The sequence below is a fragment of the Marmota monax genome, unplaced genomic scaffold, assembly GCF_021218885.2.
Source record: "Marmota monax isolate L192 unplaced genomic scaffold, Marmota_monax_Labrador192_F-V1.1 WCK01_AAM20220418_F8-fsc00064, whole genome shotgun sequence".
Classification (NCBI taxonomy): domain Eukaryota; kingdom Metazoa; phylum Chordata; class Mammalia; order Rodentia; family Sciuridae; genus Marmota; species Marmota monax.
In genome coordinates, this window is record NW_026694542.1 from 882,588 (window position 1) to 896,134 (window position 13,547).

General features: G+C 51.0%; 1 protein-coding gene across 9 annotated transcripts in view; it reads right to left on the reverse strand.

The window, feature by feature from the left end:
• Msi2 (musashi RNA binding protein 2) overlaps positions 1 to 13,547 on the reverse strand; it is a 370,756-nt gene that overhangs the window by 71,296 nt on the left and 285,913 nt on the right. For all 9 annotated transcript variants that reach the window (XM_058571489.1, XM_046420595.2, XM_046420594.2 and 6 more), the window contains exon 8: positions 3,339 to 3,421. In XM_058571489.1, coding sequence (XP_058427472.1) covers positions 3,339 to 3,421 — 83 coding nt within the window. The remainder of the gene's footprint in view (positions 1 to 3,338; positions 3,422 to 13,547) is intronic.

Genomic DNA, 13,547 nt, shown 5'->3' on the forward strand with positions numbered 1-13,547 from the left:
TATGGCCTTGCAATACACACTTGAGCTCTGGAGTACGGCTTTCAGGCCCTGAATTCTGGGGCTGCCAATTACTGACTGTGTGAGCTTGCAATCTCTCTCTCTGCCTTGCCTTCCCTATCTGTAAAATGGGGGTAATGACTACATCAGAATGGACATGATCATCAAATAAGATACGTAAAGCAAGTGTTGAGCAGAGTATGTCACCTGTACTCGAAAATTAGCTATCTGTGTGAGTAGGTAACATGTTGGGTCTTTCTGGACGTCCCCCTGCCCCATCCTGGAGACCACACACCTTCTTGAGGCACAGGGAGTGAGGGGATGAAGTCTTATGATCCCAGCTTCCGGAAGACAGCTATTCTGGGCCTCAGCAAGCAGGAGCACTAGGGCCTGCTCTGGTTGGTTGGATGGTACAGAAAGGCCCTGCGTTTTAAAAATGCCTGGGAGACTTATCAACTGAATTAGCCTGGAAATGGCTTCAGTAGCTATGACGTGCCTCACTGTCATGTGAACTCTCACTGAGTCCTTTAATCATTCCACAGTTACTCATCGTCTACCAAGTGCTGGGCACACATGATTGAATTAAAGATCTGGATTCAAGTCCAACCTCTGTGACTCATCAACAATGAGACCTCTCCTAGTAGGAATATGAGAATACCCTCCACTGCAGGATGCTGAGAGGGGCACAGCCACCTACCAGCTCCTCTGAGACCCAGGGAGATAGCGAGGGCTGTAAGAGACTGGCCTTTCCAGTGTCACACACCTTCCAGTGTACCAAACACACTACGAGCATTCCAGCAGCCACCAGGGCTTCTAGCTGGTGGTCTCCGAGTTCTCTGCCTTTCTGGATCTCTCATTTGAATTCTGTCCATAGCACAGTATAAATGCATTTCCTTTCTTTGGCTCTCAGTAGAGAATTCAAAGCAACTCAGGATGCAGGCTCCTCTACCAATCCCCTTTCAATCCCACCCTTTTTCAGAGGAGGGGGTGCTGGCTGGAGGAAGATCTTTCAGAGACAGGTGACCGGGACGATGGCAAGAGCTCATGTTCATCAAGCCTGTGCCCTGAGACAGGCTGTGTGCAAAACTCTATGGTCATAGCATCTCCAGCCTCCAATGACCCAAAGAGGTGGCACTGTTGCCAGCCCTGCTTTATTTATGTCCAGTCACCTACCTCTAAATTCCCCCTCTTGGGGCCCATAGTTGGTGGGGCTGGGCTGGGCATCGGGATCCTAGTCTCTCTGCCCTGCTTCCTCCTCTTTGTCTACTTCCAGTTTTGGCTTACCTCTTAAAGAGCATGTACTAGCCCCAGATTCAAAAGGAGACAGAAACTTTTACACCAGACTCACCAGTTACTCGCACCTGTCAAAGTTAACACCCACCTGAGTGGAAGAGTCACTTAATGTGGGTGGAAAAGAAATGGCCACAAACTTCTCTGGCTTCTCTTGATCACCTAGGGTTTGCCTTTCACCCCACACTCAGACAACTGTACAGTTTATCACACTAAAACTCAAGACCTATGGTCCTGCACTCTCTGGGCAGCCGGGGCCTCAGTTTCTCCACTGGAACAGTGAGGAGGATAAAGTCCTTCCCTGTCTGGGTCTCAGGCTCATTTCCAAGCCTGTCAATAGTCAAAGGCTGTATTTGCATTCCAGGTGGCACACAGAGCTGTTCTTCCTGCACTGGGCCTTTCCCGATGAACCGTGAAGTCCTGGCAGGACAGGAAGGGCATCTGCCTGCACTCTCCGCTGCTCCTTCTATTCCCTGCTGCCCAGGCAGCCTTCAGCTGGAGCCTGTCAGGCACTGCACACAGGTTTAAGTCCTCTGTCTCTCTAGTTTTAAAAACAGCAAATAGTGACCTATTGAGAGAGAAAGGTACCATGGAAAGGCAATGGCATCTGAGGGACAAAGCCTACAAAGGGACCAGTGGTATTATCTCCTCGGTCCTGTTTTAAAGCATGCACTGACGTCTCCAACATGCAGTATGCAAAGAAAGAGTATTTTCATTTCAGATGCATATGATGGCTAGGAACAATATGAACAATATTATTTTAGTGCCCTGGGAAAAAATTAGCAAGTCAAATATTGAATCAGGCCTGTAGCACCACATGCTAAGCAGATTGCTTTGATCTTATCCACACTAAAAGCTCTATTATTGAATTTAAAGTTGGTGAACACACATCAGACCAATATACAACGCATATCTAAATGTATGTTTCAGAAGCAAGGAATGTTTTGACAAAAGGGAGAAAATATCAAAGTTACAGCGGAGACTGAAACATGAATTTGCCCTCCCTTTTCTCTTAGGGTTGGAAGCTTTGCTAGCCAACCAAAATGCTGGTGCACCAGAGGACTTGCGGATGGCTCCAGAAACACCTTCTGGAGCTCCCATTTTGTTGCAGAACCAACAAAGAAGGGGTTTCTCACCCCCTACCCAACTTAAAGAGAGGAGCCTGAGATAGCAAATAGGCACACACTGCATGGCATGGCGCCCTCTGGTGGCCACTTCTCTGGGAGGCCTACTTGGCTTCCCAGATCCCATAGTCCAACCTCCTCCCTCCTCCAGAGGCAGCTGAGGCAGGAAAAGGAACTTCAAAGAGCCAGAGGGAAGGAGGGAAGCAGCTGGTCCTGAAGGCAGACACAGTCTAATTGACCACCAGGGGAGGGGGTGTTAATTACCCAGCTGGGCCCAAAGAGAACTAGTTTGGTAAACTTCCTATCCACAGACTAGCATGGAAAGCACATTGTAAACCAGGTTCAGCCAACTACAACTCACAGGCCACATCCAGTGCCCCTGTCTGTCCTTGCAAGGCCCAAGAGTCAAAAATGGTTTCTATGTTTTTAAATGGTTAAAAAAAATAGTATTTTGTGGGCTGGGGATGTAGATCAGTGGTAGAGAACTTGCCTAGCATATGTGAGGCAGGGGATCAATCCCCAGCACCATGTACACATAAAGAATAAGTAAATAAATAGATAAAACGGCAACACGGGAAACTTCCATGAAACCCAAATCTATAAACAAAGCTTTATTGAAACACAGCTCTACTTATTCATGGGATATACAGCCGACGGATGCTTCTGTGCCATGACTCAGGGGTGATTAGTTCCAAGAGTCCGCTGTGTGGCTGCAGAGCTGAAAACACCATTTGGCCCTTTATAGAAGAGCCCATCCATCCCTGTGCTAAACCATTGCCATCGCGCACAGAGCTGAATCCTGAGACTCTAGCCAGTTCTTGTGCCCACCCCTGCCTAGCCTGAACACGATGTGGGGTGCAGCTAGGTGGCCAGCGGTGTACGCTGGGGAAGGGGTGTCCCATATCACAGCAAACCCCCCAGACTTACCATTTTATTATTGATTTCATGGAAATGAATCTCACAGACTTTCTCCACAACATCTTCATTCTCAAAAGTGACGAAGCCAAACCCTGAAGGGAAAAAAAAAGGAAGAGAGAAAACAAGAGAGGTGGGGTGAGTTGGGCTGGGCAGGCCCTCCCCGGGGTTTCTCTTGACAGCCTGCAGTCAGGACAGGCTCCTGATGGGGTGGGTGGGCCGGGTCCCTGGGAGGACCTTGAAGTCCAGGCAAGGATTCTAATTTGTACCCAGCTCCCTTCCAACAGCGAGGAAAAATTAATGATTTCACCCACATGCAGCGGGCACTGTGTGGTTTACATTTGCCCCGAAGCAAACAAGAAATTGACTTGTCTGTTATTTACGGGGGTCAGAGCCCTGCGGCTCTGTGCGCAGAGGCAGGCGGGTGGGCGAACGGCAGCCTCGCGGATCACTGCGAGGCCACGCTGGCCCTTTCCGGGAGCTGGAATGGTCAGCCCTCGGGTCGGCCTCCAGACGGAGGCGGTTATTTGTCCTTTTCTTCCTGAATTACTTCCTCTAATACCTCATCAGGACATCCTGAGGCCTGGAAGAAACTATTAAAAGTTGCAGGCCTCTGTTCTGCGCAGGCATCCTTTTTCTACTGCCGCTTCAAAAGCGCTGCGGATTTGGGGCAGTTTAAGGCTGTTTGATGCCTGCTGTCAGCCGTCAGCTATCCACTGTATTTACTCGGCTGGAGACCGGCTTTGCTAGACAAGCTGCACTGAAGAATTTTGGCAGGCGACCACAGCTCAGCATCCTGAGCGTCTCTCTCCACCCTCCTGCCCCTTCCTTTCTTCTCTTCCCACCCCCGACCGCTTTTCCTGCATGCAGCCCCAGCTGTGACCCGACTCAGTATGCACCGCGCGGTCCCACACAGACCCGCACGCAGGGGCGCGCCCTGCATGGGATGGAACATGCGCAGTGCCGGCACCAACATGGGGAAGGGAACCAGGCAGAGGTGCAGACGCACCAGGGAGCCAGGGGGCCTGGGTTCCAGCTGCGACTGTGCATCCTGTCTCTGGATAACCTGGAGAGCCCCTTCCCCTCTGAGCCTCACATTATGCACCTGCAAATTTAGGTGGTGGGACTGGACACGGGGTGCCCTCACATTCAACTCCCTGCTAGGGACTGAATGTGCTGTTGTCCATATGCCTGTCCCTCCCTATCCCCTGGTCCATATGCTGAAGTCCTACTTCCCAGTGCCACACTGTCAGGAGGTGGGGCCTTTGCCAATTGATTCCATCATAAGGACATGAGGATGGAGCCCTCACAAAGAAGCTTAGTGTCCTTATCAAAAGCCATGAGGGAGCTAGCTTTCTGTCTGCCAAGGGAGGCTCAAGAGATTGGTCTTCTGTAAGCCAGGAAGTGAGCCCTCGCCAGAACCAGCCATGCTGGTCCCTGACCTTGGAGTTCCAGCCTCTAGAACTACTAGGAAACTCCTGCTATTCGTAAGCCGGGGTCCTCTCATATAGCAGCCCCCACAAGACACATTGTCCTCCCCAAGGTTCCAAATCTGGCTGAATGCAATGCTGGACACACCAAACAGGAAGAAAAAAAAATCAGTATGACTTTTTGTATTATGCTCATAGTGCTTTCTATCCACAAGAAAAACAGATGCTTCCCATTCAACCTGGTACCCAAGGTGGAGAAGGCCTCTCCCAAGTCCCTTCTGGCTCACATATCCAACTCCACCACACTCTGTCAGGAATACGAGGTGCTGATACACAGAGCACTTACACACAGCTCCTGCAGACTCGTCAAGATTCTTCAGGAAAAGATGAGCACTCTCTGCTCTCAAACAACCTCCAGTAAAACAGAAAGCTGGGACCACCACCCAAAGGTAATCAAGACCTTCAGTGTGCGCCAGTGGTCACCACCCACCAAACACTGGGCCAGTGCTCCCTGGGCACACAGCCCAGCTCATGTCACACACAAGATGGACATCTGACCTTCCATAAGGAGGACACAGGCATTTGCTATAGGGGCTCAAAGAGGACAAGTTTCACCCAGTATCACTGGTAAAACGTGGGTCCTCAGCTACCTCTGAGGTCTGAAGCAGGCAGGAGATACACAATGGGATTGTGTGAAACGAACCTTTCTCCAGGTTCACGACCACTGCCCTCCTCAACCAGGTCCCTGGAGAGAAAGCCACAGTGCTGCTGTTGGTTCCCCTCTCTGGGCAGTTTTCCTTGGCCTTTGGATACGCCCCACACCCAGAGGCAGCGCCCACAGCATTTCTTTTGCTCTGGTGTGTCTGTTCCCCTGCCTCCTTCGAAGGTTCTGAACAATGCTCAGCTCCCCCTCCCGGGGTTTGTTTTAGGAAAACTGGGTGGTAAGGGCCTAAAGACCATCAGGTTAGAAGTCCCACCCAGGGAGGGTGCGCTTCCCTGCATCTCTTTGGTTAAGCCCCTTCCTCCTGGAGCTCAGATCCTAACTAGCCCTAGGAGAAGGGGTGAAGGGCAAGGGCAGGGCTGGTGCCTCTTCTTGAGTCCCAGGCCCCTAACAAACACACACTGTGCTGAGTGAATGGCTGACGGAACCATTTCTGTGCCTCCAGGGACAGGGTGTCTTGCCAATCCACGTGAGTCACTGCTTTGCCTTCAAATGGATGGAGCCTTCCTCCTCCTGCACTACCTGGCCCACTTCTGTGCCAAGTGCTGTTGAGGACACACACACGATTCTTCTTGAGCAGTTCACTCTTTAAAAGGCTCGCTTCAAGCCGGGTGCTGTGTTGCACGCCTGTAACCCCAGCCAACTCGGGAAGCCGAGGCAGGGGGATCACAAGTTCGAGGCTAGCCTGGGCAATTTACCAAGACCCTGTTTCAAAATGAAAAATAAAAGGGCTGGGGGCATAGCTCAGTGGGAGAGCAGCCTGGGTTCAATCCCCAGTACTGGAAACAACTTCAACAAAACAACCCAGCAAACTTGAGTCAGAGCATCCCTCGGAGAAAGCCTTTCCTAGGATGGACCTCACTTTCTGATGTGTCCCTCACTTCTAGCCCATGGGCCGCATCTGTCTTTGAAAGCCACCCCTCTGGCCTAGTCCCAAACCCAGGTACCTTGCAAATAAAACAAGCCCAAGTGGACCAGTTTTTCAGGGATCTCACTGCTAATCAAGGTGAGTGCAGAGGCTGGAATGCAGCCCTCCAGATAGAGATCCATGTCCTAATCCCTGGCAAGCACGAATGTGACCTTACTTGGAAAAAGGATTCTTGCAAATGTAACTAAGTTAAGAATCCCTAGAAGAGATTATCCTGGATTTAGGGTGGACCCTAATTTAAATGACAGATGTTCTCACAAGAGACAGGAGAGGGAGATTTGAGACTCAGAGTAAGAAGGGTGTGTGAAGGCACACGTAGGCCAGAATGGGGTGATGCAGCCACAGACTCAGAAAGAGCTGGAGCCACCAGACACCAGAAGAGGCCAGGAGAGATGGTCTCCCACAGTTTTTGGAGGGAGGACAGCCTCAACCTCCAGAACTGTGAGAATCTATTTCTCTCTTTTGAGCCACAAGTGGTCATTTGTTATGGCAGCCACAGAACCCTAGAGCGGTGAGGTTACAGGTTTCAGCTGCCCCCAAAGAGGCAGGCCATGTGCCACCCCCTCCAGCTGACCCACCAATTATGCCGCTCTGGACAGAAGGCAGGCATGTGGATGTGTGATGGGGACAGAAAATGAAGTCAGGGCCGGAGAAAGACACCACTCCCCAGGCCAGAGGACAGCCGGGCCTGAAACACACTTGACCCTGGGAGAGAGGCCAGGTTTGTCAGGCCACCATGGGGCCCAAGGCCGAGCTCCCTGCCCTGGATGCTGCATCTGTGCTCCATCCAACTCCTTCCCGGCCTACTGTGCAAAGCACGGGACCCCAAGCACCTACAGTTTAGAACTCTTTGCTGCCAAACTTCCTCCTCTGTGCTCCCACGCCCAGATAGGAGGGAGGGCAGCCGAGCAGAGGGACAGGAACTAAAGTGCAGAAAGCTATGGGGACGGGCACAGGCCTCCTCCCAGAATTTCAGGTTCTGACTCCCATACTCTCCCCGCCCGTCCCTTCCCCAGCCCCACACGACTCAAATTTTTGTGAATATCACAAAAATGATTCTCCTGACTAAAGGCGAAAGCCTGGATTTCAGGCCCATCCGCCCTCGATGCAGAACAATTCAGTGACGTCAAGACTCGTCCGTGGGATTTAAAAGATCTATATCATCTCAACATCCCTATCTGTAAGGTCTGAAGGGAGAAAACAAACTTGATTATGTCTAAAATATTTATTTATTCCATTTGGGGAAGCAAGGAAGCAATGAAACACTTAATTATCAATAAGTGTTATTCCTTAACGTATAATCATTTTTATTTCACAGGTGTATTATCATTTCCAATGAATTAGTAACTCAGTAGCAAACAACCTCCAAATAAATTAAACTGAGGAGTAGAGGACAAAAAACGATGGGGTCAGAAATTTGGGAGGGGTGGGTGGGTGGTGAGAAAACTCATGTTTGGTGTTAGTCTTTTTTCTTCTTTGAGATAAAATTTTTATGGCGTTAAAACAGACGTAACATAAAATTTACCATCTTAACCATGTTAAGGGTAGAATGAAGGCAGCGGCCACCACTGCCCATCCCTCAACCTGTTTCACCATCCCAAACTGAAACTCTGCCCCCATTAAATAATAGCTCACTGGGTGTGGTGGTGCATGCCTGTAATCCCAGTGGCTTGGGAAGCTGAGACAGGAGGATCATGAGTTCAAAGCCAGCCTCAGCAACCGTGAGGCGCTACGCAACTCAGTGAGACCCTGTCTCTAAATAAAATACAAAATAGGGCTGGGGATGGGGCTCAGTGGTTGAGTGCCCCCTGAGTTCAATCCCTGGTATGCTACCCCTCCCCCCTGACAAATAGCTCCCTATCTCCCTCTCCCAGCTCCTGGTAACCTTCACCTATTCCAGACACCTCGTATGTGTTCAATCATACGGTATCTGTTCTTCTGCGTCTGGCTCAGTTCACACTGTTTTTCAGGCTCTTCTGAACAAACCACTGCACGGGTTCAACACAGGCCTTGGATATGGGGGGTGGGCAGTGGGCAGGCGTTGACAATTGAGTGATGAGCACCTGCCACTCTCCCCAAAGAGAATCAGAAATGGAATCTTCTGAAGGCCCATCAAACTAAGGCACAGTAGCCAGAACAAAGAAACACAAGTTATCCTTGCTCAAAAGCAAGGGCCAGATGAACTAGGCCCCCTGGAGAGTCCCTTGGCCTCTCTGGGCCTCTCAAAGCAGGCACAGCCTGGGGTCTGGACTGATCAGGGTGAGGACTCTGATCTGTGAGCATCCACAGGGGCTCACACTCCACTGGGGCCCTTTGGGGAGTCTGTGAATACTGCCTGCTCCATTTCTCTTCTCCTTTGGTGCTGAGACACCACCCTGGAGCCAGAGACCCTCACCCTAGGTATTTAACTCTTGAAAGCCACCACTAAGAAGAGAGAGGTGCTCCAGAGACTGATGACACAGAGGGGCAGGTGTCAGGGCCAAACAGACCCATGCAGCAAATGGCACCTGCCCAGCCTCTCCGGAAGCCCCCACCTTTAACTGCACCCCACAAATGGCACCTGCCCAGCCTCTCCGGAAGCCCCCACCTTTAACTGTACCCCACACTGCTAAAGGGCCCCAGGAGCCAGCAGAATCAGGGGGCCAAGAAGGTGGTGAGGTTAATTCCCAGTACAAAGGGATTTCAGAACACACATAAGTAGGATAGCAGTTGACAAGGGCCATTTAAAAACAAAATTCTAGCATTCTCCTGAATGAAGCTATTATTGGAAACTAACAAGAAAGCTCTATTTAAGAGATAAGCATTTAACAGTCAAACCTCTTTTCCCTCTTTTATTCAAATGAACAAAACTGAACATTCATCGGAACAATACAAGGTTATAAAATGCAAGTGCATGTGCACCTGTACACACACACACACACACCAGAAGAGACCATAAATCTGAAAACAAGATACCTCAAAATTAAAATGACCTGGGGCTGGGGTTGTGGCTCAGTGGTAGAATGCTCACCTAGCATATGTGAGGCTCTGGACTCGATCCTCAGCACCACATATAAATAAATAAAATAAAGGTATTGTGTCCAACTACAACTAAAAAAATACATAAATATTTTAAAAAATTAAAATGACCTGCTCCAAACAAATACAGTTATGGAGAAATGACTGATAGTTAACTTACAAAGTTTTTTTTTTTTTTTTAAGGTCAGGGAGGGAAAGTCTTAGCCTCAAAAATTATTTTCTTCTCTTATCATATAGGTCAATGAACACTAATAGGCAATCAGATAAGGCCTGATGCTCCTTCAGTGGGAATCAATTCGAGCATGACTTAACACACTAGGTAATGGAGGGAAAAGGGGAGGGAGAAAACCCCCCCGATTGTCAAATCTATCTGAGTATCCCACGTGGAATTTAAGGTATGAGTATGCAGGAATATTTATAACACACGCAACCCGCCCTCTCTCCCCGGAAACCCAGGGCTGGGAAAGCACTGACATCTGTGGGTTGCTTCCTCATACACACAAATTTCTCAGGTATGGGCCTGGGGAGAATCTTCTGGTTTTAAAATGCTTCTCACCCCTCATCCTAGCTGGTCCTCAAGGCAACCCAGCAGGAGGGGAGGCAAGACAGGCTCCGTCACTGTCACAGTGCTGGACTGCTCTGCACAGTTCAGTGGCTTGTCCACTGTGACGTGGCCACTCAGGCCAGACCAGGAGTCATACTTTCATATCCACACCCTGCTTTTCTGGAGCAGATTGTCTATCCTTGGATTAGAACATTCAAAGGTGGATTTGGTGGCCATCTGGCCCAGAGAAGGAAGCAGGGGTGAGCTGGGCCACAAGGCATGGTAGTCTGCAGGCTCCTTCGGAGGCCACCCCTGGATGGCCGTGTGTCCAGCATCATTCACCTTGGTTGCCCCCACCTCCTCTGGGCCACCTGGTGGACTACAGCGCCTCTGACAATACCCCATCTTAGAGAATCCAGTTCCAGCTGCCAGTAGTGTTTCCCGGGCATTTTCGGATGTGAGGCCTTGGGCATGTGCTGGGGTGATGGGGGGCTAGGCCTGCTTTCCCACCTAGACGCTACTGTGCACTTCAGAGGGCAGGAGAGTCATTTCAGGGACTGGATTCCTTCAGTCACCGCTCAGGCCTGGCACCCAGGGGTGGCTGTTCACTCTCAGTCCGCATTCTGCTTGATAATGTCACAAAGGGAAGCCCCTCTGTACTTGTTAAGCAGTTATTCTGAACTCAGTCCCCACTACGCCCTCCCCATCCATGAAGTTAAGGATGAAGGACAGCGGCCCAGGTGGACCCTGGGTCCTCCCCACCGAGTGCCCTTCTTCATGTGAGGTGAACTATCACAAATGTGTCCTGCACCCTGCCCTCCAGTCTTCCCTGCCAGAACATTTATGGAGTGGGGAAGAGCCCCTCGTCCCAGCAACCCAACAAGAGAGGCCATCCCAGGGACACGCTGCTTGCTGGGCTGCCTGACTGCTCAAGGAGAAAGGCAGGGGGTGGGATGGGGTGGGTGGCACGGACCTGAGTCTTTGCAGAGAAATGTAAAGTAACAAAGATGTTCACAGAGAAAACAATGGAGGTATCTCCTTGGTCAGTCTGACCCGACTGGACGTGGGCTGAGGGACATCTCTGAAGCCTTCTGGACCCCAACCACAGAAGTGGGGCCAGGGTACCCAAGATGTTGGCAGCACACTGACCCCCCAGTGAGTCAGCAGCCTCAGGGGATAAAATGAACCTCTCATTTCTCTAGCCTTATTAAGAACAGGGGCGGGCAGGCTGACCCCTGCTCTGCCCGGGACTCAGCACAGGGGCTGAACAGAGCTGGTCAGGACAAAGACTTCAGGTCCAGAAGCCACTGGAGGCAGATGTTTGCTACCTCCCACCCCTGCAGTGGCCAAATAAGCCTGGAATGGGGCCTGCAGACGCCCCTCTCCTCCCACCCCTGGCTTCCTCTCGGCAGGAGCCAGCAGGCCACACCGCCTCTCAGAGCCCCCCCCATCCCCCTCCCCACCTCGGCCCCTTCGGGTGGCATCATGGCATCCTTCATGCACCTGCTTCCTCGTTTACGCCCGTAGTTTGGCAGCTGGTTGCTGTAAACTATAATAAAATGCCTTTCCCCAAAAAATGAAGGAATGTGACCAGACATGCCAGACATCATGGTATTAAAGCCGTGTCAATTAATTTCTCCCCTGCTTGATAAACGAGCCCCATTCCATCTCTTAATAATGAGGAGAGAAACAAGAAAAGTTGACACTTAGTTTAATTTATTTTCTCAACTTGCCTGGTCATATTTCTTTCTGCCTTGCAGAGCAGGCTGGGGCTGTGGGGAATCTCAAGCGGCTCGTGCGCACAGGACGGGCAGCGATGGGTGTGAAGAGACACGGGGCTCCTTTACTCCCTCACACCACTAATCAGGAGCGGGAGAGTGGCTCGGCGCGCCAGCGCACACCTGCGCCTCTCCCTCCACCTTTGGAGGCTGAGGTGGGAGAGTGTGGGGAGGCAGCCATCTCAGATGTTCAGGGTCTCGGGTAACAGAAATGGCACTCTCAGATTTCCAATCTAGTCCAGTGGAGCTGCACAAGCCTGAATTCCCTAAATTAATATTAAGCTGCGGGGGTGGGTATTTGCCAGAGGGGAGCCGATTTCTCAAATGGCAAGGTGCTTTTCTTTCCTTTTTAGCTGGAGGATGCTCCAGCCAACACTTGACCTTGAAATGTGAGGACAGACCTTTCACAAGTTAGGTGCCCGCCAGGGACCAGCGAGTGTTTCTTCGGTTACAAGGAGGTTGTCCTGTACTGTCCACCCTGACCTCAGGATCGTTCGGGGACACTCCTAGAACTCTCCTGGACCGTAAGCCCAGGTGGGGTGTGCCCAAGTGTGCTGGGTGTGTCCTGCAGCAGGGCCTTCAGCTGGGGAAGAGCTGGTGAAGAGTGTAGCTCTCTGGGCTCTGACTGTCTCCTATCGGGCAGTAATCGACATTTTCATCCAGGTTTCTGGTAACTCCGGTGCCCATGCATGTCTGAATGCTCAGTTTCCCAATTTAGGATGAGCCAAGCAGATCACTGGGTCAAAGAGAATCTGGAACTTTCCATAGGAAAGAGAATTCTCAGGATCCCTCTTCTATGAAACAGAAAAACCAAAGATGTTTTTAAGAAGCCTCTGACATCCTTTTCATGGGCAGCCCTCATCCAAGGCAGACCCAAGAGATCAAGGACAAAGCCAGAGCTCAGAAGCCCGCTCATACTACAGTGTAACGGGCAGATCTTGCTTCCACTCCCAGAGGTATTGAAAGGCTACCTGATGGAAATCCATATGCAAAAGCAATTAAAAGCAGAATCAGGCACTGTGTGTGTGTGTGTGTGTGTGTGTAAACTGCTGAGGGCACTTCCCCGAGTGTGTGACACTATACAAGTATACACAGCTTTCCAACATAAGAGTGAGGACCGGGATGGGGTACCCTGAAGACCCACCCAGGAAGGAGGAGGGGGAGGTTAGAAAAGGCAGGCAGAGTGGAAAGGAAAAAGAGAGAAGGTGCGGAGGGAGCAGGACCTCCGCTATCCCCAAACCGTTTTTCTAAGAGTGGAATCTGCCATGAATACTGATGGTGCGATTTCAAAGTGCCTGCGGCTGCAGGGAAAGGGTGTCTCATCCCAGACTCTTGTTAACTGAGAGGCAAAAAGCACCTGTGGTCCAGGCCAGACAACCCCAACCTCATTTAATTCCGAGTGCGCTCCATAGCAGCGATTCTGTGAATGACACTTGTCAGGGCGGCAGATTAGTTCACAAACCTATTTTTTTGTGCGTGGTGTTCCATCTTGGTCGGGAAAATAGTCAGTTCTTGGCGAGAGAGACACATATTACTGCTGTTAAGTGCCAATATAAACTCTGGGACGCAGTGGTAAATTCACCAAATTAAATCGCTAGACAACTGGCTCGGATCAGGACCCCAGCAGAAGGTGCCAGGACTGCAGCATGCGCCCAGCGGGGTGGAGGAGGCTGAGGTCGAGCGCGCAGCTGGAGCAAGGGCAGGAGGACGCACCGCCTCCGCGTCTGCTCTGGAAACCACAGGGCCTGGGTGGCTTCGGGGGCTCCACACGCCGGAGCGGGCCTTCCAGGCCTCTCCACCCC